The following is a 27501-nucleotide window of genomic DNA, read 5'->3' on the forward strand; positions in this document are numbered from 1 at the left end:
GAAATGAGAGATTTGCAATTTTATTAAGAAAACAAAAAATAACCTATACAAAAAGGAAAGTTCCATTTCTGCGGGCAGCATTTAAAGCAGGAGGGACAGCTCCAAGTCTGACGGCGTCCTTGTCTGTGCCCTCCCCGCCTGCTAGGCCTCTTGCTGCTGGATGAAGGGGTTGGGAATTGCCTCCATGCCATCCTGCGGGCAGATGAGCACCACTGAGGTGCCCCTGCACACCACCAGGCCCAGCTGGCGGGTGTCCTCTGTAAGCTTGTATTGGTCATCAGGGTCTGCGGAGGAAGAGAGGGTAGGAGTAAGAACTTGAGACCATGCCTGGGGCAGGACGGGGTCTGAAGATCCGAATCAAAGGGTCCTCTGATCGCTTCCCCCATCCCTCCATCCAGGGCTTTGGAGGGGTCATGCTGGCCAGGGCAGCAGGCCAAACGCCTCCCAAAGCCAGACATGCAGCCCTTCTCCCTGCAGTGGCCCACGGATGAGAGGAGTTCTGGAACCCACCATCCGAAGCCTGCCCTCATTCTGCAAATGAGTACACGGAGGCCCAGGGGACCGCAGGGATGCTTGGGTAGCGAAGCTAATTGGGGGCACGGGCACCTGAGCCAGCAGAGACCCTGGGGCTATGTAATCAGACAGGCAGCTGGAACACAGATCTGTGAAAGCCCTGCGGGGCCACTGTTCACCAGTGTCAAAGGTGTTAACAGCAGAGCGAGAGGGACCCCATGGAAGTGACAGTAAGTTCCAGGGATGCTCTTCTGAGGTCACAGTGACCAAAAGTCCCCATTACTATTACTGAAGGATGTGGGGGAGGGGAGACCAGCTGGCGCAGGGAAATCAGAGACCCCATCTGAGAGGCAGCCGTCCACCCTCAGATTCTGCAGGGACAACAGCTGTGTGGGCCTGACCTTCCCATACCCTATGCATCTGGGCCTCCCTGAGGGGCTGTTCTGGACTGAGAGGAGGGGACACAGACTTGCTCAGCAAGTGAGGCAGCACCCTGGTAGGAGAGGCTCTGTAGAAGGAGCAGCAGCCACACCTCCCAGGGCCAACCAGTCCTCAGCGCTCTGCATGCTTGAGCTGGCCTGGTTTCCCCACTGGCCCCAGGTGGTGGGTCTGTCTTATAGACAAGGAAATTCATCCATCCAAGGTGGCAGGGCTGGGACTCTGGGTGGACCGAGGCAGGAAGAGAAAAAATGAGGGCAAAGCGAGAGGCCTCCTGGAATTCACCAACTGGGCTGACCATGTTTCTGCTTGGTGGCCCAGTGACACTCTTGTGTGGCTGTGATAACTTTTTACCAGAGCAACCTATGTCTCAAGGCATTAATGGTCCCATGAGGAGCAAGAACCTCCCTCTCTCCCTCCTAGGTGTTGGCATCCCCTTAATGCCTGGATCAAGCTGAGTTGAAGAACTTGTTGGCTGTCCTGGCAGATGTTGCTCAGTGGTCAGAGCACTGGTCCATGCACTGAAAGGTTGTGGGTTCAGTTCTCACTCAAGGGCATGTACCTGGGTTGCAGGTTTGAATCCAGGCCCCAGTTGGGGAGCGTGCTGAAGGCAACCAATTGATGTGTCTCTCACATCCATGTTTCTCTCTCTTCTCTTGTCCTCCCCTCTACTCTCTAGAAATCAATGGAAGAATGTCCTTGGGTGAAAATTAACAAAAATAACTTGTTGGCTAATGGGTCAGGGGTGGCCTGACTGCTGTGTGCTGCTGCAGATGGAGGGTCTTGCGATTTAGGGGTACGGGGACTGGGGGCATGGTACCAGGGGTCCTCAAACTACGGCCCGTGGGCCACATGTGGCCCGCCGAGGACATTTATCCGGCCTGCCGGGTGCCGCTGCCTGACCTGCTTAGTAGCCGACTCATCCCGGGCCCGCAGTGCACATAGGAATTTGTTCATAGTTTTTTTTTTTTTTAAAACTATAGCCCGGCCCTCCAACGGTCTGAGGGACAGTGAACTGGCCCCCTGTTTAAAAAGTTTGAGGACCCCTGGGAGAGGAATGGGACCCTTTGTCAGCTGCAGAAGTAACACATGGGAATGGCAGGAGACAGGGGGCTGACCAAGCCCTAGAATAGGTTGGCATTTCTTTTTTTAAATTTGTTGATTTGAAAGAAACACACCAATTTGTTGATCCACTTAGTTATGCATTCATCAGTTGATTCTTGTGTGTGCCCTGAGTGGGGATCTAACCTGCAACCGTGGTGTATCGGGATGATGTTCTAACCAACTAAGCTACCCAGCCAGGGCCAGTTGGCATCTTTCCAACCAAGCCAGGCAGCAAGTGTCTCAGGATCAGTAATGGTGGATTAGCAAAACACTTCCAACATCCCTGAAGTCTCTGAGAGGATGGTGTATTGAGCTTGTCTGGAATGCTGGGACAGGGACCACATTTACCATTCAGATGGCAGGGTCTGGAGCAGTAAGGCCCCGCAAGTCCTGGAGGCCTCCAATCCTGCTGGCTGCACTCACCTCTCATGTATTCGATGGTGCCATCAAGCACAAGGTTGAGGAGCGGGTCAAACCCTTTCAGGATTCCACTGGCTTGTGGGAATCACCAAGAAGAGAAGAGAAATGGAAAGGTGTAAGATCAACAGTGGTTCAGGAGGCAGGTACCAAATGTCACTAAATGGCATACCTTAAAATGGTTAATTTTGTTATGTGAATTTTACCTCTCAGTGGTTAGAGTTTCGGCCCATGGAGCAAGGGTTTTGAACTCGATTCCTGGTCAAGGGCACCTACCTAGGTTGCAGGTTCAACCTCTGGCCCTGGATGGCGTTCGAGTGGGAGGCAACCAATGTGTCTCTAACACAATGATATTTCCCTTTCTCTCTTACCCCCTCCCCCCATCCCTTCCACTCTCTCTAAAAATCAATGGAAACAATATCCTCACTCCTCAGGTGAGGATTAAAAAAAAACTGAACAACAAAAAACCCAAGCATCATAGGTTATGGTTCCTTGACCAAGTGATGTATCTTTGCACCTGAGAGTGGGGTAAGCCCCCAGTGCCCCTGACAGGCCATCCATCCTTCCTGCCCATTGCTGCCTCTCCCAACTGTTCTCTCTGGCCTGCAGACCTTCACACTCATTTGTGCTTCTGCTTGTGATGCTCCAACTCTCACCCCTCTTTGCCCACTCCTCTCTTGGCCCAACTACGTCAGCACGCTATGGGCCCATTTCCCCTGAAAGGCAGGGACTAGGTACTGTACTGCCTTCTCACTAGATTCCAGTGGCAGATGCAAAGTTAAGCACCATGTTTACACATAAAGCTGCAAACTGCCAGGTACTGCCAGGAAATTATAACAAGGAGGCCTCAGGGAAGGTGGAGGGTCAGGGAAGGCTTCCCAGAGCCAAAACCCTGAGTTGAGAGCAGGAAAATGACTCTGGCAGATAACCTGGTAACAGCACTACAGGCAGAGAAAACATGTGCCTTTATAGCCCAGTGGCAGATGAGAGCCCCATTAGTGACTCAGAGGTACCAAAGGTTTGTATTTACCCCGGGACAAGGGGGAGCCCCCAGAGGGCTGAATAGCGAACAAGATTTGATTTGTTTTTAACAGGTCCCTCTGCCCCATATGTGGAGACTGACTGTTGGACTCTGGCCTCAAAGGGGCAATTCTGCCCCCCAGGGGACACTGGGCGATGTCTAAGACATTTTGGCTGTCAAAACTAAGGGATGCTGCCAGCATGCCGGCCCGCATGGCTCAGTGATTGAGCCTTGACCTAGAACCAGGAGGTAAGGGCTCGATTCCCTGACAGGGCACATACCCAGGTTTGCAGGCTTGATCTCTAGTGGGGGGCGGGGGGGGGGGATGGAGGTGTGTGTGGGAGGCGGCCAATCAATGATTCTCTCTAATCATTAATGTTTCTCTCTCTCCCTCTCCCTTCCCCTCTGAAATCATTAAAAATACTAGAGGCCCCACAGGCCAGGCCGAGGGACCCCACCAGTGCATGAATCCGTGCACTGGGCCTCTAGTATGCATATAAGATCTTTGGTTAATTTCTTCCTGCTCACCTCCCTCCCCCCTCCCCCCTGAGATTCATCAGTCTGTTCCATGTTTACATGCCTGTGCATTGAGCATCTGCCCCCTGGTGGTCAGTGCACGTTATAGCCACCGGGTCAAATGGTTGCTTAGGCTTTTATATATATAGACTAGAGGCCCAGTGCACGGATTCGTGCACCAGTGGGGTCCCTCAGCCTGGCCTGCGCCCTCTTGCAATCTGGGATCCCTCTGGGGATGTCAGACTGAAGGTTCCAGCCTGATCCTGGCAGGGGCTGAAATCGGCAGTCCAACATCCCCAAGGGATGTAGCAGTGTGAGAAGCAGCAGGCGGCCGGGGAAGAGTCCGAGCTGGGGCCAAGCATTATGCTGTTCCCGCTTGCTCATCCTGGCCCCACTGCGCCTGCTGCAGCAGCAGCTCAGTAGTGCTGCTGCTGCAGCTGCGCTCACCAGCCCCGCCTGAGCCCGGCTCCGGGCTGAGCAGCGCTCCTGCTGTGGGAGCGTACTGACCACCAGGGGGCAGCTCCTGCGTTGAGCGTCTGCCCCCCTGGTGGTCAGTGCGCGTCATAGCTACTGATCGACTGGTAGTGTAGGCTTTTTTATATATTATAGATAGATAAATATTTAAAGCAAACAAAATGCCTAGCATCCAGTGGGTCGAGGCCAGGAATGCTCCTAGCACCCAGTGGGTCGAGGCCAGGAATGGCGCTCAACAACCCACGGTGTCCAGGATGGCTTCCACAACCAAGAACATTTGGGCCCCAAAGTTAACTGCGAATCTTTAGGAGCACTGGTGAAGGGGGATCAGTGAGGAGCTGCAGCGGCAGAACCACACAGGAGGCAAAGCCTTGCATCCCAGCCCCAGGTGTACTACTGTGGCTTTGGGTTAAGTTCCCTTTCCCAGCCTCAGCTTCCCCAGCTGCAAAGGGGCATAGCAGCACCGACCACCCGGCGTCTCTAGGAAGCTTGCGCGAGTTATCCGGGCAAAGTGCCTAAGCGGTGCCCGGGTATCAGCTGTCACTCTTGCCCCTCATTACTTCTCGTAAGTCATTAGGGGGTGCAGAAGCGGGTTCCTCACCTTCGCGGCCTCCCTGAAACTTCACCCGGATCGTCTTGTCGATGTACTTGGATAGGTCCAAGATGCTCTCCTTCTTCTTTTTCTCTTTGTCCTGCGGGGGAAGCAGAGCGCGTGAGGCGGGGAACGCGGCCAGCCCCTTGGCCCCCTTGGCCCTCGCCGGCCCCCACCGCGCTCACCGCCATCTTGCCGCGCCGCGCCGCTCAGCGGAGGCACAGCTCCCGTGCCCTTTGATCCCCCTCCGCACGCTAGCGCGGCACATGCAGTGCGCTTGCGCGGCGCGGCGCGCCGGGGCGTTGCTGGGAAACATCTGGCGACGCCTGTGGCTGGGACCCGCCAACATGGCGGCGGCGGCAGCGGCGCTGGCGTGGCTCGCGGCGGCCTGCCTACTCCTCGCGGCCCAGGTGAGGGCTGCGCCCGTCCCGCTGGTCCCGCCGGATGCGGTGACCCAGCCTCTCGGTACCCTGCCGCGCGCAGGTCCCGCCCGTCCCGGCCTGGGGGCAGCCTCGGGGACACGCGTCCCCGCGCGGGCGGCTTTTGGGCCCGGAGCCCCGCCGTGACCTTGCGGGCCTGTCACCGGCCCAGCTCCCTTCTCCTCCTCGAAAGCCCTTTGCATCGTTGCTCAGTTCCACGCGGGTCTGAGGTTTGGGGGACCTTCTCCCGCCCTCCGGCCCTGCTGATCCATCTCGGGGTCTCCAACCGCCGCCAGGGACGCTCCTGTCTGCTTTGGCCAGGTGGCTGCCCCTCTCCGACCTTAGTTTCCCCTTACGTGCGATGCCAGCGCCCACCCTCATGGTTGTGGTAAGCTGTCCAGCGCGACACCTAGGCAGTGTCGGGGGAGCGGCCAGTAACCCTGGAGGGGGGTCGAATTTCCGTCTCACTTTTACAACGTGACCTTGGGCCAGGGAGTTCTTCGCTTTGGGCTTCAGTTGCTCCTCTACAAAAGGAGCAAAGGGTACAGCGTGGACTCAGCGAGATGGTGCATGGGGTAATGAACCGCCGGATGCTTCTTTGTCACTTAACGTTAAGGGTCTCAGGTGCTAGTGAGGGACTGACTACGAAGTGGCTGATGTACATTGTCAGTCGTGCATCTTTTATTTCCAAATCCACCCTTTCCTCTGGGTTCAGCAGCTCGGGGACTGGTTTCCCTAACAGCCCTACAAACACGGTCATTAACCTTGACTTGTTCACTCCACCCCACTGCCACCTCTCTTGTAGCTCAGGGCGGGTGGCTGACGGCCTCCCAGGGCCACTGTTGTCCCCCACAGTCCCGGTCCATTCGTAACACAGCAGTAATGATCTCTTTCAAAGTGTGTCAGCTCTTGTCACGTCCCGATGAGAGACTTCCTATGGCCTCCCGGTGCATTTGGGAGGCCTCTGTGATCTGGCTGCCCAGGAAGCGTCTCTCCCTTTCCAGCTCTAGTTAATTGAAGCACTCTGCTCTTTGTTATTTTTGTTTGTTTTTGTTTTCTTGGACCACCCTGGTCATTCTTCCAGTCTCAGCTTAACTGTACCTTCCCCAAACTCTTTAAGATACCCCCTCCCATCTGTTTGCCAGCCCCTTGTACTCCTGCCTGTTTAATTACCAGTTTGAGGTCTGAGCAATTTGAGGGCAGGGTATGGGCTCTCCAGATATTTTGAATGAGGGCAAAGCGAGAGGCTGTGAAGAGTCATGGGAACACCATGAAGGAAGTGTGACTCAGTTTGTCTGGGAAGGCTTTTCAGAAGCAGTGGCCTGAGCGGTGTTTGCCAGGTCTTTAAGGTTGAGGGAGGATGGTACAGGTGGTGGGAGTGGCATGAGCCAGGTGGAGGTGTGAGAGCTGATGACTTATTTGGGGACAATGAGGGCTCTGCTGTGGTTGATGTGAAGGTAGTCTGATGCTTGCATCCTGAAAAAGATGTCAGCCTAAAGGAGTTCCTTCAGGTGCACTTGAAGACAGGCTGGGGTTCCCCCCTAAGCTGGAGGGCAGGGGCAGGGCCAGCAGTGGGAGCAGCTCTAGGCAGAGGGTAAAGGGCAGGCCTTGCGTGTGACCTCCCTAGGCTGGGGTCCAGGGGGACAGGCTGGGCATGTCAGAGCCAGGTGGTAGAAGGTCGTGGTGTTGGGGCCTTTGGACTTATCTAGGCAGGCTGAGGCGTTTGAACTTTATCTTGAGTATGGAGAGTCAGGAGAATGTTGGAGAGAGTGAGGAGCACCATTGGGACAGCCCTTTCCAGAACAGAACCCTGTTGGAAATACGCCCTGAGATGACGCAGCACCCCTCCTTGGCTGGGTGTGGTTCTTTATGGTTCCTCCAGTACCCTAGCTCTCCACTGGGTGGGAGGGGGTGCGGTGCTTGCTGACAGCCCTACACTCGCTACCATTTTGTGATCCAGTGAGGGATTTGACTTTCCCTAATAGACCCACCTTTCTCAGTTGCTGTGGGATATGTACATAAAGGCCAGATGGAGGCTCTTACTCATCAGGTCTTAACTAACGTTAGTGCCCTCCTGTCTGCCCTGCACCTGTCCTCCCTACCTCTCCTCCACCTGCTTCTTTGCCCCTCCTGCACCTGTGCCCCCTCCACCTGTCCCCATCCCCTCCTCACACTGTCCTATACCCAAACCTCTCTTTCCAAGCATCTGGGTCCTCATTTCTCTGCCCTCAGAAATCACTACATCTTCTGAGAAAGGAAGACTGCCCCAGCCTGGACCCATTAGTCTCTCAAAGCCCCTGATATGGATGCTTTCACAGTAATCCTTAAGCATAATGCCTCTGGGAGTTCCTGGACTTACTCTGAATGTGATGTGTCAGAAGATGGCTTGTCCTTGGTAGCCTTGACTGTTTCTGGTTCTCTAAATTGGGATAGGCTGTGTTGGAACATGGGCACTTGTATCACTGGGCCCTTTTGAAGAACTTCTCCCAGTTCCTTTAACGCAAGAGGATGAGGGAACTGTAATCAAAGTGAAACCATGATCTCTCTGGCAGTTGATACAAGCACAGGCTTAGTTGTTCAGGTTGTGGGGAGGAAAGTCCATGAAGTTTGCTTGTCGGGTGGGAGGGGAATACACACACACGCACACGCACACACACACATATGTATGTATATATGTATATATATATATATTGATTTCAGAGAGGAAGGGAGAGGGAGAGAGAGATAGAAACATCTATGATGAGAGAGAATCATTGATTGGCTACCTCCTGCACACTCCCCACTGGGGTTCGAGACCACAATCCAGGCAGGTGCCCTGGCCAGGAATTGAACCGTGACCTGGTTCATAGGTTAGCTAGCGCTCAATCACTGGGCCACACTGGCCGGGCTTAAATGACTTTTAAAAAAAGAACCAGTTTCCATTCACTTCCATTTTGCATAAATGACAGTTTTCATCATCAGCCTGGCTCCCATGGATCAAGGTTCAGCAGACTTTCCAGAAAGGGCCAGATAGTGCATATTTTCAGCTTTGCAAGCAATTGCCCAACTCAGCAGTGGCAGCCGAGAACAGCCAGAGGCCCTGCATACTGGCATAGGGTGGCTGTGTTCCAATAAAACTTTATTTGCAAACACAGAAGGTGGGCTGTTTGTCTCTGTGGCAGACTCTCGGGAAACCAGGGGTGCATTCTCTGGCTCTGTCGAGGTTGAGGGACTCTACTGCTCCCCACGTGGTCCCAGTGTGAGGAGGTGCCAGGGGCTCTGAGCATTGGAGGGGGCATATACCAGGTACAGTATTTAGGGCCAGGTTGAAGGGCACTCTTGGGGGGCAGTCTGGTGGGAGAACCTGAAGAGGGGTCTCCTAATTCTGCCTTTGGTGAAGGGAACGAGGTGACGTGAGGTGTGTGGGGTTTCTCCGGGAACAGAGGCAGTTATGGCAGGATGCGGCCTTAGTGAAGTGCTCTTGAGACCTTGGGTTGGACTCAGGCAGTCTACCTTCCTGCCCTTCCCTCCCAGAAAGCTGGGTGGCCCTGAAAGCTTTGCACCATGTAAGCATTGCTTTGGCGGTCAGCGCCTCACTCAGGGTGACAAATGGAAGTGTCAGAGCTGATGGGCTGACTGGAACAGTGGCAGTTGGGGACTGTGGAAAGTGGGACTTGCACCCAGCTCCTGGTGTCAGCCTTTAGACTTCAAGGTTGGGGCACCCTGGGCTTTCCTACATGCTGCCACCACTGCCAGGTGACCAGGGCCAGGGTAGGAAGCTCTTGGATTGGCCTGGCTGTGTTTTCGCAGAGGGCCCAGCTGTCTGAGACCTGGTGCTCCAGGCCTGGTGTTGGAGCACACAGTCTGTCAGGATCCTTGGCCAAATCAGAGCCCCTTACCCCTCCCTCACCTTGGCAAAGCCGTGTCCACGGTGTGGGTTCCACTGTGCCAGGTGATGACTGTCCCCATCACGTGTCCTTTATTGGGAGCAGCTGCCACCTGTTTGTCTCTGTGGCAGACTTGGGGAACCCAGGGGTGCATTCTCCGCCTCTGTCTGGAGGTGTTTATAGCCCAAGGGGAGTGAGAGCTACAGAAGGGCAGGCCTAGGAGCCCAAAGCGTGCAGAGCTTGATCAGGGTCCAGACAGGCCCTTTCAGCTCCACAGAGCCCAGGGGCCAGGAGGGGCCAGGGCCTGTGAGTGTGGTGTGTGCCCCTGGCTGGGTGCTGACAGGGCTGAGGTCACACCCAGGTCTCCCTAGGGAGACTTGTCCTTGTACTCGCTGTCCCCCCTCTTTTTCTCCATCATGAGATACTTCTGTGTGTGTCCTCTCTGTCCTGTCAGGGAGGAAACCATCCCAGCCTTCACAAGTGTCCTCTTTTAACTTGTACCCCATGTCATGGATGGTCCGGCCCCTACCCTGAGCTCTTTGCCCCCTGCCCCATTGCTTCAGGTGGCCTGTGAGTATGGCATGGTACACGTGGTCTCCGAGATGGGGGGCCCCAAAGGCAAGGATTACTGCATCCTCTACAACCCACAGTGGGCCCACCTACCACACGACCTCAGCAAGGCGGTGAGTATTGGACTGGTGGCCCTCCTGGCAAGGTGGCTCTGAACACTCCTTTCAGCTTGGGATCTTGTCTGTCTTGCTGTCATCCCTCCACCCCTCTGCCCAGTGTCCAGAGGGGCCCTTGAAGAGACTCTCCCTTGCAGAGAGCCAGCTGGGGGAAAGAGCTTCAAAGGACCTCAGCTGGGAGCTATGGGGTGGGATCTAGTCACACTTGAGAGGTCTCTGGGCAGCCCTAAAGGGGCCCGTTAACCTCTCTGGGCCTCAGTTTCTTTGGTCATGAATGAAAGGCATCTGTTTGGAGTGCTATCTAGAGATGCCTCTGGTGGAGGCACCAGCCAGGCTTCCATGTGTTGGATGGGGGCTGGCTGCCAGAGGGTTCCCGAGAGGAGAGACAGCAGAGGGCGGGGAAGGGCTCTGCTTTTCTTATAGAAGACCCCTCTCCCTGGTCTGGCCTCGCTCCTCCACTCAGAGGACCTGGAGGATGCTCTTGTGGGTGAGTTCTCACTACAGAGGCTGATGCTCTTGCCCCTTGTATCCCATCCATAATGGATGCTAGAGGTGGATCTGGAGATGCAGGGAGGATTTCTGAGGGGTTTGCTCTGAGCGCACACCACCTGTCCCTCCTGTCTGCCTTGCGTTTGGTATGTGTGTTTGCAGGCCCTGCCCACCCTCCACCTCTCATCCTTTCTTGGTGCAAGGGCCTGAAGTCCCGTGGGACCTAAGGGGAGGGGCATCAGGATGGCGCTCACGGTAGTGATCTGGATACTGAAGGCTCAGCACAGCTGGGCAGCTTTCTTCGATGCCTTGGTTCCCGTGAGGACTGGGGCCTGCCCTGACTCTTCCAGAACAGCTCCTATGAGCTCTGCCTTCCCTCAGTCTCTCTTGCAGCTGAGGGACTGGACGACTTCCATGCTCTGCTCTGCATCCGACCTCCCTGCCAAAGGCTTCAGCAACCAGATTCCACTGGTGACTCGGGGGAACTGCACCTTCTACGACAAAGTGAGGCTGGCCCAGGGCAGCGGGGCACACGGGCTGCTCATCGTCAGCAAGGAGACCCTGGTACAGCTGCCTGGGCGCCCTTCTGGACAATAGGACCTACCGAGGGCAAGGGTTGGAGGTGCCCTAAGGGAAGCCGGGCGGAGCCCCTGTGCCCCAACCAAAGTGGGGATGGGTGCTGTCCAGGAACGGGCAGCCACAGCCAGGAGAGAGAAGTTTGGTTTGCTGACTGGCTGTGGACTCAGGCCTTTGGACCCTCATCTTGGAGGGGGCTTATCCCAGAGCAGTCCTGTGGGTTGGGGGATACAGGTCCTCAAGGCAGAGCTCTGAGGGTGACTTCTAAGAAGCAGGTGGCATGGGCCTACCTGCTGGCCTCTCCTCCAGGCCCCTAGCAGGGTGGATTGGCTCCTGACCCCAAGGTTTGAGTGAAGGGTTAGGTTTTCCTCCCCTAGTGGGTGATGCCGAGCCTGTAGGCCTCCCTCCTTGTGTGTCCCCCTCCTGTGCTGGCACCTGATGACCCAGCACACACGAGGGAATCTTCCCCTTCCTCAGAGAGAGGGCTAGCTAGCTCTGTGAGCCATGCCATCAGGGGGGGGTTGACTGTTTGTGCCATCCTGGGTGGGCCTTGGTCAGTCAGCAGATCTGCCTCCTCTGGACTCCCAGGTCCCCCCAGGAGGCAACAAGACGCAGTATGAGGAGATCGGCATTCCCGTGGCCCTGCTCAGCTACAAAGACATGCTGGACATTTTTAAGGTAAGGGGTCCCTCCCCCTGAAGTCTGTTGGGCCCTGGGCCTGAGTAGGTCGTGGCAAGGCTATCCTGTCTGGGGCTGGCCAGGGGTGGGTCTTGCCCACTGTGAGTCAGCCACATCGTGAATGTAGCCTCCAGGGCCATCTAATGCCAGGAATGGAGACCATGGCCCTGAAGTGCCCTGTGCAGCTGGTTAGAGTAACCCAGGCTCCAGGCTTGGCCAGCCTGGCGCTCCCCATACATGGAGAATGAGCATAGCTCCCTCTCTGTTGCTTGCACACTCCTGGCCCAGGCCTGTCTGACCCGAGGCCCATGTTCATCTTTGATTTGGGGAGTTGGGTCTGGAGCACAGTGAGCATCATTATATAAGTAAACAAGAATCTCCAGTCTTTGTGAAACTTCCAGAAGTTCACAGTAAGCGCAGGCCTCACACCTCTCCCCGAGGGTCCCCCATAGGCCACCTGATGTTACACAGGTGATGTGCACCCTCATTCAAGCACGTGCACATCTCAGCTCGGGGCTGTGTTCTCGCATGCGGGGCTGCTTGCCTGTCTTCATACACAGCTTGTTACGTCAGAGCTGATTGCTTTGGGGTCAGTGGAAGAAGGCATAGGGCAGGGGGCCTTGGCCTTGAACTCTGATGTGTTCTCCGAGGCAGAATTTTGGCCGATCGGTGAGGGCAGCATTGTATGCCCCGCACGAGCCCATGCTGGACTACAACATGGTCATCATCTTCATCATGGCCGTCGGCACCGTTGCCCTTGGGGGCTACTGGGCTGGGAGCCGGGACGTGAAGAAGTAGGTATCCTTCCTTTATGTGTGTGTGCATTGTGTGTACATGTGTGCACATGTGTAACTGTTGGTTCCCCCTAACGCTGGGAAGTGAAAATGTGAGAGTAACAGGACTGCTCAGAAGAGAGGTGTCCATACTCTCAGAGAACCTTCTGGAATACAGTTGCTGTGAATACCTGGGAGACCCAGCCAAAGGCCCTCTGGGTCCTGCTCCCCGAGATTGTGCTCTGGCACTGGGATGCGAGCCCAGGCCGTCCCCGCCTGGGGCGCACTCAGGAGACGGGGCCTGTGGGTAGTCTCAGCAGTGTTCAAGGGCATCTCATAGTGGGTGACCAGTATCCCACCTGCAGGAGCCTTGTCTGCGAGGACCCTGAGCTCCTGGACAAGGACGTGAGGTCCAAGGGGCAGGTCTGGCTCTCCCGTTGGAGGGGCACTGTGGACACATAGTGGGTCTGGAGAGGGCGGACAGGCCAACAGATGAGCTGTCTCTGCCAGTCCTTCCCAGTCTCTGTGGCCCTTAGTCCTTGGCGCTGTGCCAGCTGGCCAGGTGTCCTCATGACCCGTGTTTCTCAAGAAGGTATATGAAGCACAAGCGGGATGATGAGCCTGAGAAGCAGGAGGACGAGGCTGTGGACGTGACGCCCGTCATGACCTGCGTCTTTGTGGTCATGTGCTGTTCCATGCTGGTGCTCCTGTACTACTTCTACGACCACCTTGGTACGTCTCCGCGGGCTGTGGCTCCTCTGGAGAAGTCCAGTGGACAGCAGGGCGAAAGGAGGGCTTTGTCCCCTCCCTTTACCGGGTGAAGGTCATCCTGCCCAAGTGCAAGAGTGCACGGGGCCCTTCTTGGGGGTGTGCTGGGACCCCGCAGCCTGCCTTTCCCCTCACTGCCACCCTGTTCTGCAGTCTACGTGATCATTGGGATTTTCTGCCTGGCCTCCTCCACGGGCCTTTACAGCTGCCTGTCGCCATTGGTCCAGAGGTTGCCATTTGGCAAATGCAGGTGAGCTTCCTCAGGTGGCCTTTGCCCAGCCCCACTCAGCCCCCTGCCCCCAGCTTTGTGCTTGAGGTCCTACACCACAGCCTCTCCTTGGCCCAACTACTGTTTCCCGTCCTCTGGCCCCTGAGGCTCCAAGCTCTGCTTCCATGATTCAAGAACGCCCCCAACTCTTCTGTGGTCCTTGGCCAGTCCGGCACAGCACAGGCTGATAACAGGTGCTCTCTCAGTGCTTGCTGGGTGTTCATGGGCCTTGGGAGCAGAACAGAATGGGAGGTGAGTGGGCTTTCTCAGTCCTCCCGAGGCCTCTTCTGAGTGGCTTCCCTCTCCCCACCTTCCATTCCAGGGCAGATAGGCCCAGTGTGGGGACACAGGGGCGGAGTGGGATGATGTGGGTGCATGTGGGTACTGGGCAGGGGTGCCTGGCAGGGCAGAGCAAGGCTGGGCCACCTGGCTGGATGCACTGGTGGTTCAGGCCTGGAGGCTCCCTGCTGCCAGAGGCCCAGTTTGGTTCTTATAGGGTATATGGGCAGCTCCTCAAGGTTTTAGACAAGGGGGATGAGACCTCCTTTATTTATTTTTTTTAAATATGTATTTTATTGATTTTTTACAGAGAGGAAGGGAGAGGGAGAGTTAGAAACATTGATGAGAGAGAAACATCAATCAGCTGCCTCCTGCACACCTCCCACTGGGTATATGACTGCAACCAAGGTACATGCCCTTGACCGGAATCGAACCTGGGACCCTTCAGTCCGCAGGCCGATGCTCTATCCACTGAGCCAAACCGGTCAGGGTGGATGAGACCTTTTAAGGTTGCCATACAAGGGTGAGAGGTGGGGACCTGGGACAAGCCGGGAGGCACGGTACTGGGCTGAGGGCTCCCGTGGGCTCTTCTGAGCTCCTTGTGGGCAGGCTGGCTTGGAAACTGGCCAAGTGTTGTTCACCCTAAGTGCCTGCCCCCACCTGACTTCCTCTGCTCTTGGGAACCTCAGGGGAATTGTGGGTGGGTTTAACAGAGAACGGGAAGTGGAGGAGGGCAGGGCCAGGTGGGCAGGGTGGTGAGTGGCCCCTCTGAGAGCCGAGCCTGGAGGATAGCAGGAGGCCTGGGCAGCGGGCTTGTTGGAGTCGGACTTAAGGGGGCTGAGAGGCTTTCGGGTAGGAGTTGAGATGACCCTTCTGGGTGCTGGGTGGGAACAAGGGTGGAAGAGTCAGAGATCATTTGGGGGGTGAGGGGCATGCTGCCCATGACAATTGCCCCCTTCTCCCCTACCCGTCTCAGGGTCTGCAGCAGCAGCCTGCCCTACTTCCACAAGTGCCCTCAGGTCCGCATGCTGCTCCTGGCATTGTTCTGCGTGGGTGTCAGTGTGGTGTGGGGAATCTTCCGGAATGAGGACCAGTGAGTACAGCCCCCTAGGTCTTAGGGCTTAGGAGGCCCCCCCCCCCCCTTGAGGGCTGTCCTCAGATGCTCCGAGTGCTGGACTGCAGTCTTCCTGTACCTCCCCGGAGGCCATTTGGGGGCACCTGGAGCCAGTTCACCTCCTTGGTTATCAAAAGCCCTCCTTTCCGTCCTCTGGAAGCAGTGGCCGAGTGGCGTCCAGGTGTTGACGGGGCTCAGCTGACGGCTGCCCAGCCGTGGCTGCCCTGCTTGCCTCCTGCGTCTAGTTTCATTTGACTTGTCTGGGTGCCACATGAACAGTGATTGAATCTGGATATGAGGTGCTGCAAACCCTCTTGGCCTGGGCACCCCAAGCTGTGTTCTCCAGGACGGCCTCAATGGGGCCCTGGGCGGCGGGAGGGGACGCTGTCCCTGGCGCCACTTGTCCCCACTGCTCCCGAGGTGGTGCCCAACGGGTGTGCTCAGCCAGCACCCTCACGGATGGTTCAGGGAGGCTGGCTGGCTTCTCTGAGCACTTGCTACCCTAAGCTCGGCCTCCCGTGCAAGGCAGCGCGCCTGCCCTGTGGCCTGGAGCCCGGGCTGCGCTAGGAGGACAGAGCAGGCCTGTTCCTGCCCAACCCCCTCCTGCTATCGCTGACACCATCTGGCGCTCTCAACGAGCCTTTCCCAAGGCAGTTAAATGTTCTTGGCGGCACCTCCTTTTGGAGCCATAACAGATTTAAGTGGCAGAAGGAAAATGGGAAAATATTTTGAGTCCTTTGTACACAAAGAGAACCTGAATTCTCACAGTTAAATCTAAGCCAAGACACTTCTCTGTTGTATAAAATTAGAACGGGCCATGGTTCCTGTACCTCTGGGTGCATGCAGCCAACATGTGCCCACCCACCACCTTCGAACTTTCCCTGTTCTTCAACCTGCCCTGGTGGGGAAATGTTCGATCCCTTGTCTGAAGCATCTGATGAGGGAGGTGGGCAGGCAGAGCCCTGGCCAAGGTGCAGGGCGAGGCAGGAAGGGGAGGACAGCCCAGGCAGGTGGGGGCTCTACCACCCCCAAGGCCTCGGGCGGTGAATGCCCCCTGTCCCCGCTGGCCCCTCTATCAGGCTAGTTCTTTCTTAGAGCCTCCATGTGAGGCCTTCACAGCACAGATCTAATATGCAGGTCCAGGAGTATGGCTGTGGGATGGCAGCGCCCGATGGTGTTGGGTTAATGCAGATATTTGAGATGGGTCTTGCCTCTGCTGCTTGTTCCCATGGAACCGTTCGGGGGACTCCAGATGCTCATCCTCAGAGCCTGCCCCCGTGGGTCTGAGCCCTAATTTCCCCTGGGGCTGAAAGTATGTAACCTGGCTGGGCACAGGTTTCTCACCCCATCCTGTGATCTGGGTACGAAAGCCACCACTGTAGAGAGACAGAGGGCCCAGCATTGTCTGTCTTTCTCTGGCCTCTTGGTGTTAGAGTGGAGGGTTCATTTATCCCTTGCCCTGTCATCCATCACTGCCCCACCTGTCCCAACGAAGTGGGTCCGTCTCCCAGGTTTTGGAACCCACATTGCTGCCTCTGACAGTGCCTGAGCCTTTGAAACATGGTGAGGCCAGGCCCAGTGCGGGGTGTTTCAGACTGCTTGGTGTGGGTAAGGTGTCTGAGTAGGGAGGGACCGGATAGGTAGTGGCTCTTGATGGAGCCAGCAAATGATGCTGCTCTGCCCTCCAGGTGGGCCTGGATCCTTCAGGATGCGCTGGGTATCGCCTTCTGTCTCTACATGCTAAAAACGATCCGCCTCCCCACTTTCAAGGTGAGAACCCTGGGGAGGGACCCTGGGGAGCCCGAGTCATGAGGGCCTTTTCTGTGTCAGCCCCATACCTTGAGCGGCCAGACCTGCCTGCCACCCAGCTCTGTCCTGGCCTTCTCCTCTGAGCTTGGGGCCTGAGATTATTGTCTATAAGACCTGGTGGAAAAAACTTAGAAACACATGGGGAAGGAAGGTGAAGGGCATCACCTCCCTAGACCCATAGCTGACCCATCATGGAACGTATGTCTCCCACCTGCTCACTTCGGCCACCTTTCCCATGACTGGGAAACCTGGAGAGTGTGCCTCACGCTCTGCCCAGCCCTCCACTGCATGTCGCTCTGGACACTCTCCCTCGTCTCCTGTTGCCCAAGGCCTGGGCAGGTCTTCAGACGCTCAAAAAGGCTTTATCCCAGTGGGAATATTCTGAGCCTTGTGAGGGGAATCAAGGGTGTGGGGGTGTCTCTATGGGTTTGTGCCAGGGGGGTCTGTGTGCCTGGGAGTTCTGGGCCGGCCCCTCAGGACGTGTCTCCCCAGGCCTGCACGCTGCTGCTGATGGTGCTGTTCATCTATGACATCTTCTTCGTGTTCATCACACCCTTCCTGACCAAGGTGGGAGCTCCTGACCCCTGCCCTTCCCCTCCCACACTGTCCGAACCCCATACCCCACGCCCCCACTCTGATGTGGCTCTCCTGTGTTAGAGCGGGAACAGTATCATGGTGGAAGTAGCGACCGGGCCTGCGGACTCGGCTACACGTGAGAAGGTATGTTCAGACCCTGGTGGCTGGAGGGGAGCTTTTGGCTTGGACTGGTCTGCAGGTGTTGCCTCCTCTCCCCACAGCTGCCCATGGTCCTGAAGGTGCCCAGGCTGAACGCCTCGCCACTGGCCCTATGTGACCGGCCCTTCTCCCTCCTGGGTTTTGGGGACATCCTGGTCCCAGGTACAGGGGCTGGACACATGGGTGGGTCACCCCTCAGCCCTGAGGGCACCCAGGTGTCCTGGTAGTGTCGGGTTGGGGGCCGGTAGGTGGTGCATGGTCGAGGTAGCTCCACGTCGGCCCTGGGGACAGCTCTGTTCTGTGGGTCATGACTACACAGATGTGCCTGCCTGGGGCTGGCTACCCAGGACAGAGTATGGCCTTGACAGCCCACTGCGCCCCAGGCGGGACCTCCCTGCCCCTCCATGGTGTGGGGTATGCACTGGCCCAGGGTCTCGGGTTACAGCTCCTTTCTGAGCCGGCAGTGTGGCCATCTGTGAAATAGCAATAATGGCTGTTAGATGAGACCATGCACAGTGCCCGGCCCTTCCCACGGGGCACTGGCTCTCCCCCAGCTCCGGTGAGGACTGGCCATGTTCTCTTCTCCCAGGGCTGCTCGTGGCGTACTGCCACAGGTTTGACATCCAGGTGCAGTCGTCCAGGGTCTACTTTGTGGCCTGCACCATCGGTAAGCACCAGCGTGGGAAGGCCAGGCTGTGGCCCTCGGACCCCCATCCTTTCTCAGCGGCTCATGGAGCTGGTAGAAAGGGGGCGTCGCAGCCTCTTCTCACTGCATAGTCCTTTTTCTTACCTTTCTGTGATTGTTGCAGTTGTTTTTCTTTTCTCTTGTCTCCCTTTTGTCTTTCTCTTTTTCTTGCTTGTCTTCCGTTGGTCCCTCCCTCCCTCCCTTTTCTCTCTCTCCCCCCCTCCCTCCCCCCTCCCTCCCTCCCTCCCTCCCTCCCTCCTTCCCTCCCTCCCTCCCTTCTCTCTCTCTCTTTCTTTCTTTCTTTCATTGGTTTCTTTTATTACCAAAGCCAATGACACAAAGGTGATATTTTCTCATTTTCTGTTGAGCCCTGATTGCTTTAAAATATTTCCCAGCTAGCCCTGGCCGGTGGCTCAGCAGTTAAGAATATCAGCCTGTGGACTGGAGGGTCTCGAGTTCGATTCCAGTTGAGGGCACATACCTGGGTTGCAGGTTCAATCCCCAGCCATGACTGGGGCTGGGGTGTGTGCAGGAAGCAACCAATTGATGTGTCTCACATTGATCTCTCTCCTCTCTTTCTCTTTCTCCCCCTTTCCCCTCCTTTCCACTCTCTCTCAAAATCAATGGGAAAATATCCTCTGGTAAGGATTAAAAAAATCCTTTTATTGTCCCCACCCTGTCAGCTCTCAAGGAAGAGAAGTGTGTCATACACTTGCTCTTGTACACACCTGCCTACTTCTGCAGGAGAGCCAGCTGGTGTTCCCTTGCCCCCTGCCCCTTGTCATGGGCAGAGAGCAGAATGCACAGGCCTGGCAGCTTCTACACCAGTGGAGAGACCTTGTAGATGTCACTATAGCACAAGAGGGCACAGGCTGGCCTTCAGTCACATTTTGGGGTAATTACAGTTTGGTCCTGCCCACCCTGGTGCCTGCAATTGCTGGCTCATTGTATCTGAACATTTCTCCAAGTTATCGTCCTCAAAACTGCTCTGTAAAGACACAGTGGCAGGGGCTTCCCTGTCTAAACCAGTGTGCCAGAAGGTTCCCGTAGTTCCATCATTGGAGCCCTTTAGATCGTACACAGCTGCCAGACGTCTGCATCCTTCCAGCGTCTGCCTGTGAAATCACTCGTAGGACACATGGGCGTCGACATGGTTGCATAGGCACCCTCCCTAGGCGAGCACACCACTGGGAGTGCTGGGTGAGGTCAGGACAGGGCCCAGGTGGATGCTGGACACGGGCTCTGGGCTCTGCAGGAAGCTTCCAGTTAAAGGCTGCTTTTCCTGTAACTTTGTCCTTTGAAATAATTCCAAGATCACTGCCGTAAGATTAGTCCAAGAGACTCCACACTCCCGCTCTCAGTGCCCAGCGGTGATGTTTCATTCCAGTTGCCTCACTATTCTCTCTCTGCATGTGTATGCATACGTGGCCACATAGTCACACTCACGCACATGTAATACAGGTTTATTCTGAGCTGTGAGAGCGAATTGCAGACGTCACGCCCCTTCACCCTCCATGCTTCACCAAGCGGCTCATGGGAATAAATCATTCTTTTCCGGGGTCATGATTAGGTTATCGGAGATTTTATTTCCTAATTCTGCGTGTATATTATTGTAATTCAAAATTATATTTCTAACTAAAAGCTTATAAAAATGAGATATTTGGGCATTTTCACAACTCTTCAGCTGCTTCTGTGGTTCAGACCCTTCCCACAGCTGCTACTGCTGATCAGAAAGCCCCGGGATTTCCTCATCTCCAGTCACCCTCCGCTGCCCAGTGTCCCCTTCCCTCCACAATGTCCCCTCCCCTCCCCAATGTCCCCTGCTTTCCCCAATGTCCCCTCCCCTCCCCAATGTCCCCTGCTCTCCCCAATGTCCCCTCCCCTCCCCAATGTCCCCTGCTCTCCCCAATGTCCCCTCCCCTCCCCAATATCCCCTGCTCTCCCCAATGTCCCCTCCCCTCCCCAATGTCCCCTCCCCTCCCCAATGTCCCCTCCCCTCCCCAATGTCCCTTCCCCTCCCCAATGTCCCCTGCTCTCCCCAATGTCCCCTCCCCTCCCCAATGTCCCCTCCCCTCCCCAATGTCCCCTGCTCTCCCCAATGTCCCCTCCCCTCCCCAATGTCCCCTGCTCTCCCCAATGTCCCCTGCTCTCCCCAATGTCCCCAGCTCTCCCCAATGTCCCTTCCTCTCCCCAATGTCCCCTCCCCTTCCCAATGTCCCCTGCTCTCCGCAATGTCCCCTCCCCTTCCAATGTCCCCTGCTCTCCCCAATGTCCCTTCCCCTCCCCAATGTCCCCTGCTCTCCCCAATGTCCCCAGCTCTCCCCAATGTCTCTTCCTCTCCCTAATGTCCCCTCCCCTCCCCAATGTCCCCTCCCCTCCACAATGTCCCCTGCTCTCCCCAATGTCCCTTCCCCTCCCCAATGTCCCCTCCCCTCCCCAATGTCCCCTGCTCTCCCCAATGTCCTCTCCCCTCCCCAATGTCCCCTGCTCTCCCCAATGTCCCTTCCCCTCCCCAATGTCCCCTGCTCTCCCCAATGTCCCCTGCTCTCCCCAGTGTCCCCTTCCCTCCCCAATGTCCCCTGCTCTCCCCAATGTCCCCTGCTCTCCCCAGTGTCCCCTCCCCTCCCCAATGTCCCCTGCTCTCCCCAATGTCCCCTCCCCTCCCCAATGTCCCCTGCTCTCCCCAATGTCCTCTCCCCTCCCTAATGTCCCCTCCCCTCCCCAATGTCCCCTCCCCTCCCCAATGTCCCCTGCTCTCCCCAATGTCCCTTCCCCTCCCCAATGTCCCCTGCTCTCCCCAATGTTTCTTCCCCTCCCCAGTGTCCCCTGCTCTCCCCAATGTCCCTTCCCCTCCCCAATGTCCCCTGCTCTCCCCAATGTCCCCTGCTCTCCCCAATGTCCCCTGCTCTCCACAATGTCCCCTCCCCTCCCCAATGTCCCCTGCTCTCCCCAATGTCCCCTGCTCTCCCCAATGTCCCTTCCCCTCCCCAATGTCCCCTGCTCTCCCCAATGTCCTCTCCCCTCCCTAATGTCCCCTCCCCTCCCCAATGTCCCCTCCCCTCCCCAATGTCCCCTGCTCTCCACAATGTCCCCACTCTCCCCAAGGTCCCCTCCCCTCCCCAAGGTCCCCTCCCCTCCCCAATGTCCCCTGCTCTCCCCAATGTCCCTTCCCCTCCCCAATGTCCCCTGCTCTCCCCAATGTCCCTTCCCCTCCCCAATGTCCCCTGCTCTCCCCAATGTCCCCTGCTCTCCCCAGTGTCCCCTCCCCTCCCCAATGTCCCCTGCTCTCCGCAATGTCCCCTGCTCTCCCCAATGTCCCTTCCCCTCCCCAATGTCCCCTGCTCTCCCCAATGTCCCTTCCCCTCCCCAATGTCCCCTGCTCTCCCCAATGTCCCCTGCTCTCCCCAGTGTCCCCTCCCCTCCCCAATGTCCCCTGCTCTCCGCAATGTCCCCTGCTCTCCCCAATGTCCCCTCCCCTCCCCAATGTCCCCTGCTCTCCACAATGTCCCCACTCTCCCCAAGGTCCCCTCCCCTCCCCAAGGTCCCCTCCCCTCCCCAATGTCCCCTGCTCTCCCCAATGTCCCTTCCCCTCCCCAATGTCACCTGCTCTCCCCAATGTCCCCTGCTCTCCCCAATGTCTCTTCCTCTCCCTAATGTCCCCTCATCTCCCCAATGTCCCCTCCCCTTCCCAATGTCCCCTGCTCTCCGCAATGTCCCCTCCCCTTCCAATGTCCCCTGCTCTCCCCAATGTCCCCTCCCCTCCTCAATGTCCCCTGCTCTCCCCAATGTCCCCTGCTCTCCCCAATGTCCCCTGCTCTCCACAATGTCCCCTCCCCTCCCCAATGTCCCCTGCTCTCCCCAATGTCCCCTCCCCTCCCCAATGTCCCCTGCTCTCCCCAATGTCCCCTTTCCTCCCCAATGTCCCCTGCTCTCCCCAATGTCCCCTGCTCTCCACAATGTCCCCTTTCCTCCCCAGTGTCCCCTGCTCTCCCCAATGTCCCTTCCCCTCCCCAATGTCCCCTGCTCTCCCCAATGTCCCCTGCTCTCCACAATGTCCACTTTCCTCCCCAGTGTCCCCTGCTCTCCCCAATGTCCCTTCCCCTCCCCAATGTCCCCTGCTCTCCCCAATGTCCCCTTCTCTCCCCAATGTCTCTTCCCCTCCCCAATGTCTCCTCCCCTCACCAATGTCCCCTGCTCTCCCCAATGTCCCCTCCCCTCACCAATGTCCCCTGCTCTCCCCAATGTCCCCTGCTCTCCCCAATGTCCCCTTCCCTCCCCAATGTCCCCTGCTCTCCCCAATGTCCCTTCCCCTCCCTAATATCCCCTCCCCTCCCCAATGTCCCCTGCTCTCCCCAATGTCCCCTCACCTCCCCAATGTCCCCTCCCCTCCCCAATGTCCCCTGCTCTCCCCAATGTCCCCTATCCTCCCCAATGTCCCCTGCTCTCCCCAATGTCCCCTCCCCTCCCCAATGTCCCCTGCTCTCCCCAATGTCCCCTCCCCTCCCCAATGTCCCCTGCTCTCCCCAATGTCTCCTATCCTCCCCAATGTCCCCTGCTCTCCCCAATGTCCCTTCCCCTCCCCAATATCCCCTCCCCTCCCCAATGTCCCCTGCTCTCCCCAATGTCCCCTGCTCTCCCCAATGTCTCTTCCTCTCCCTAATGTCTCCTCCCCTCCCAATGTCCCCTCCCCTCCCCAATGTCCCCTGCTCTCCCCAATGTCCCTTCACCTCCCCAATGTCCACTGCTCTCCCCAATGTCTCTTCCTCTCCCTAATGTCCCCTCCCCTCCCCAATGTCCCCTGCTCTCCCCAATGTCCCTTCACCTCCCCAATGTCCACTGCTCTCCCCAATGTCTCTTCCTCTCCCTAATGTCCCCTCCCCTCCCCAATGTCCCCTGCTCTCCCCAATGTCCCCTGCTCTCCCCAATGTCCCCTCCCCTCCCCAATGTCCTATCTTCTCTCCAGCCTCTCAGCTTCTCCTGTCTTCTCATTGAAACCTGACTCCTTTCTTGCCTGTCCTCTCAGGACTAGTTGGGCCATATGTCCTGGAAGATGCCAGAAGGTTCCATTAACTTCTGGAAGTATCCAAATCTCATCGGCTTGTCCCAGTGTCATGTCTGGTACCCTGTGTTCCCAGCATTCCTTCGAGGGGGGTGTTTGGCCTTGGGGACCGCTGGCCCAGATAACACACTGCTTATCTCTGTCCCTCCAGCCTATGGCATCGGCCTCCTGGTGACGTTCATGGCCCTGGCCCTCATGCAGCGTGGCCAGCCGGCCCTCCTCTACCTGGTGCCCTGCACGCTGATCACCAGTGGCGCCCTAGCCCTGTGGCGCGGAGAGCTGGGCATGTTCTGGACGGGCAGTGGCTTTGCGGTGAATACCAGTTTGCTATGACTGTCTGCGAGAAATAATAACCCATAAGCCTTAACTAGAATTAAAGTTGAGTAAAGCCTCTAGTTTTACAACTAAACCCTGCAGCCCCCTCCTGTGTTGGTGTCTCCCCATTTCCAGAAGATTTTGATTTGGGTGTTGTGTCCACGTTGCTCTGGTGGCTCAGCCATCCCCACGGAGGGGACAATGTGTGGCTGCCATGTGAGGAAGGTGCTGGTCCCACAGCACAGCAGCACCCCACTTGTGTGGGTATTGGCTTTCACCATGGAGAATGCAGTGTTAGTCTAGGGGGTGCACTGGAGCCCCTCTGCCAGGGCAAGAGCTGTCACAGCTCAGGCTCTAGGCTCTGCAGGGGACCTGACACCTCAGGCCCAGCCATGAAGGAGTGACAGCAGGGAGAGTGTGCCAGACCAGCCTTCCTCGCCTGTAGGTCAGCCCAGCACACTGCCCAAAGGAGGGGGTATCGTGGGGCTTCTCCACTGAGTGTGACATGGCACGCTCAGCAGTACCGTTGAGTGTGGTATTACCTCAGAAAGGACCAGGGCTCCAGGTCTGACATTAACCCGCCTGGAGCCGGACTCTTTCCCATGCTGTTGGGGAAGGCCGCCTGGGTCAGTGCCCATGGTCCTCAAAGGGTCTCAGTCCCCATGGGCATTGGCTTTGCCACAGAACTGGTGAGCTGGTGCTAGAAGGTTCAGGCGTGGGGAACAAGCCAGTGATGTCAGCCAGGTTTCTGCGCCAGGTCCCCTTCCTGTGGCCTGCATGCTGGCCGATGGGACTGGGGCCAGAGTAGGGAGGGGGAACGTCTGGTCCACGGGCTGTATAAGGGCTGCAACATCATTTGGTCTGGCCCTGCCACGGCATTGAAGTGAGTTAATTAAGTATTTGACTAACTATAGCAGGCTAATTTTTAAGTTGATAATTTTGTGTAGCCCGTGAATTATGTTATAAATATTCAAATGGCCCTTGGCAGAACAAAGGTTCCCCACCCCCGGCCTAGAGCCTGACCCTCTGGGCACAGTGACTCCTGCCTCTCCTCCCCTGAGGCTTCACTGGCCTCGCCCACACCTTACCACTGGCTCTCTCCTCTTCCAGAAGGATCTACCTCAGCCTCCTTGGGTGCCAGCCTCAGCCGAAGGCCCACAGCCTCTGAAAGACTCCGAGGTTGTGTTTTCCCAGCAGCCTCCAGGAGAAGCACAGGTCAAGCCCACACTGCCCGAAGAGCAGCCTCCAGAACTGGCTGATCTTCAGGATGTGGTCGGTGTGTCCACCCAGGAACCCTTGAGTCCTGCCAGCCACACCCCTGAGCCTTCAGGCCTGCCAGGCACTTTAGCCAAGGAGGACAGTGCAGCCTCAGTCCCTTGCTGTCCCTCTAAGACTGGACCTGCCATTCCCTCAACTCGGTGCTCTGGTCTGGCCAATGCTCACATCTCTGCCTCCTCAAGCCCAGCCACACCTGGACCTCGGCCCTGCTCCCAGCTCATGTGGCCACCGCAACCCCTTGGACTGCCGAGGTCCCCGTCCCGCGATCCCAGCCCCATATTCTTCCTAGTCAGAGTCTCAGGGGAACCTCAGAAAGGGCAGGAGCGTCACCTCTGCCCACTGATGGCTGCACACCTGCCACACTTGGTGCTTACACCATGCTGCTGCTTCCTTCAGGTTCCCCTGGAGATGCCCTGTCCTGGGCCAGAGGGGAGTGGTCTGCCCCCGAAGGCCATGGCTTTCCTTCTGCAGCACAGCTGGTCCAGATGCCGAAAGCCCAGGCCTGGAGGTGTGGACTCAGGCCCACAGCCCAGCTGGCATGGGGTCTGCATCCACCTCTGGACAGGTTCGGGAGCCGGGCTAAGAGCTGCCAGCAAAGCTGGTGGTAAATGGACAGGGGCTCTTGGTCTGAGCCTGACCCTGGTTCCTTGGTCAGCCCAGGAGTGTCTGCAGCCTGTACTCCATCCAACTCCTCCATGTCTTAATAAACAGCCACGACTTTCCGAAATTCCAGTGGTGTCGCCTCTCTTGGACTGCCCCTCCTGGAGGCAGGATGGGCATCAGGCCGGGTGGCCAGGTCCTTGGGTCCACAGGGCCCAACACCCCAGAGCCCTCAACAGCCAGCTCTGTCCTTTGTGTCAGCTCCGCTGCCTCAGCACAGAGGGACCGGGCTTCCCTTTCCACATCACGGGCATCTGCACGTTCTTGACCGCATTCCAGCACACGACTCCCTGGCCTCCAGCTGCAGCACGAGCAAGGCGAGCATCTGCGAGGAGCTTCTGGAACGTGGGGGAATATTTTGGAACTGGCATTTTGTTTTCTACCTCTGAACCTCATGACATGCCCAGAGGCCCCCTCCCGGCACCCTCCGTCCACCATCGTGTTGCATGTGTCACCACCACTCTGAATGGCAGGTGCCTTGGGGCTACCGACTGCCAGGACTGTCTGTGGCCCTCGGACCTTGCTCCTCCCTGTCCGTCCACACAGCCTCCAGACTCATGTTCAGAAGATTTTCCATCGGAGTGACGTGAAGGCACAGACCTTCCAGCCATGTGGTCCCGGTCCTGCATCTTGTAGACCATGGGAACAGGCCAAACCATGATCCACTCCAAAAATACCAGCGCCAGACAGACTGGCAAACCATCTTTGTTAGCCACACTTCTCAAGGGAGAAATTTTATTCCTCAGAAAAAAAGATGTCTTCCACCTGTTTCCCTGTGTTTCTCCTGGGAGGGAGAGCAGCTGGACCTTTGGCCCCACGGGAACTCCTTGGGGGCCGGGACCTGGATGTAGCCCTGGGGCGGCCTGGGCAAAGGACCCACGTGGACCCTGTCTGACCCTCGGCCTGTGCTTTAATCTAAGCCATTTTGTACATCGGTGTCAAAGATGGGAATCTCTTTTGTTTTGGAAATTAGACAAATGTCACGGGATTTGAAGGCGATGTTAGTTCCTACAGTTTTTGTTTGCAGTTTTGGCCTTGCTTCTATTCATATCTTATAATTAAACAGCTTTTGATATGTAGGACTCGACCTTGGCCTTTTCTGAGGTGCAGTGAGCTGGAGGAACCTGGCACCCCAACCAGGCACATGGTGAGCGGGGGGCGCGCGGGGGCGGGCTGCTCTGCATAGACACTTGCTTATAGGTATCAGGCAAATCGACAGGCCATGCTGGCTGGTGCTGAAGCTGGACTTTTGCTGCAGTGCCGCTAATCGTGAGTGTGGTGTCATCATGGCATTTCAGAGTTGAAGGAAGTCTGTTCCCCATGTCTTGGATACTGTTAGCTTATTCATGGTTATCTTAGAAATCGGAAGGAAATCACCTATAGTGTGGGCTGCAGACCTGCCATAAAGGTCAGGTGGCAAATGTTTGAGACTTTTCAGGCCACACAGCTTCTGTCACAGCTAGTCAACTCTGCTGCTGTGGCTGGAAGCATCAGACAACATGTGAGCAAACGGGGTGACTGTGGCCAAAACTATTGGTGGACACTGAAATGCGAGTTCCATGTAGTTTTCACAGATCAGGAAACATTCTTTTTGGTATTTTCCAACTGTTTAGAAACATAAAGCTCTTTCTTAGCAAGCGGCTGTGCAGAGACAGGCAGTGGGCCAGATCTGGTTGACCTGCTCCAGAGTGTGGACCCCCGCAGTAATGCAGATTATAAAGACGTGGGCACTCTGCAGCCAGGGGAGCTGGCCAGAATGTTGAGACCAATGTTCTGTTGTCACCAACCCCTTATTTGCACATACAGGAGGCATGTCTCCAAGGCCAGCCAGCCCGCACCAGGCCAGGCGAGATTCGAGCAGAGATGTGTGGACTCCAGGTGTCCCCATCCCCCCTTCTTGGGCAAAAAGACCCCAAACCCTCTGAGACCAACAGAAAATAAGGAGCAAGCCGCCAGCCAAGTTTAGGGT

At 56.8% G+C, this 27501-nt stretch overlaps 2 protein-coding genes across 14 annotated transcripts; one reads left to right on the forward strand and one right to left on the reverse strand.

The window, feature by feature from the left end:
• On the reverse strand, positions 1-5382 carry LSM7 (LSM7 homolog, U6 small nuclear RNA and mRNA degradation associated). The gene is made up of 4 exons (XM_080675788.1): positions 5261-5382; positions 5085-5175; positions 2479-2550; positions 1-284 (listed from the first exon to the last, which is right to left on the reverse strand). Exons 1-4 carry the CDS (start codon positions 5264-5266, stop codon positions 142-144), a joined length of 312 nt encoding a protein of 103 aa, XP_080531914.1. The 5' UTR covers positions 5267-5382; the 3' UTR covers positions 1-141.
• On the forward strand, positions 5321-26614 carry SPPL2B (signal peptide peptidase like 2B). 13 transcript variants are annotated; one of them, XM_080675775.1, is made up of 15 exons: positions 5321-5485; positions 9924-10043; positions 10917-11099; positions 11700-11789; positions 12444-12583; positions 13155-13294; positions 13484-13580; positions 14854-14970; positions 16680-16761; positions 17293-17367; positions 17458-17520; positions 17598-17697; positions 18125-18202; positions 23431-23657; positions 24705-26614. In XM_080675775.1, exons 1-14 carry the CDS (start codon positions 5342-5344, stop codon positions 23610-23612), a joined length of 1611 nt encoding a protein of 536 aa, XP_080531901.1. In that variant the 5' UTR covers positions 5321-5341; the 3' UTR covers positions 23613-23657; positions 24705-26614. The 13 variants fall into 13 exon arrangements, with proteins under 13 accessions (XP_080531901.1, XP_080531902.1, XP_080531900.1 ...); XM_080675776.1 differs by having other exon boundaries at positions 10929-11099; positions 13152-13294; XM_080675774.1 differs by having other exon boundaries at positions 5322-5485; positions 13152-13294; positions 24708-26614.
• The last annotated feature ends 887 nt before the right edge of the window (positions 26615-27501 follow it).

The sequence above is a fragment of the Plecotus auritus genome (genome assembly GCF_963455305.1).
Source record: "Plecotus auritus genome assembly, chromosome: 6".
NCBI lineage: Eukaryota > Metazoa > Chordata > Mammalia > Chiroptera > Vespertilionidae > Plecotus > Plecotus auritus.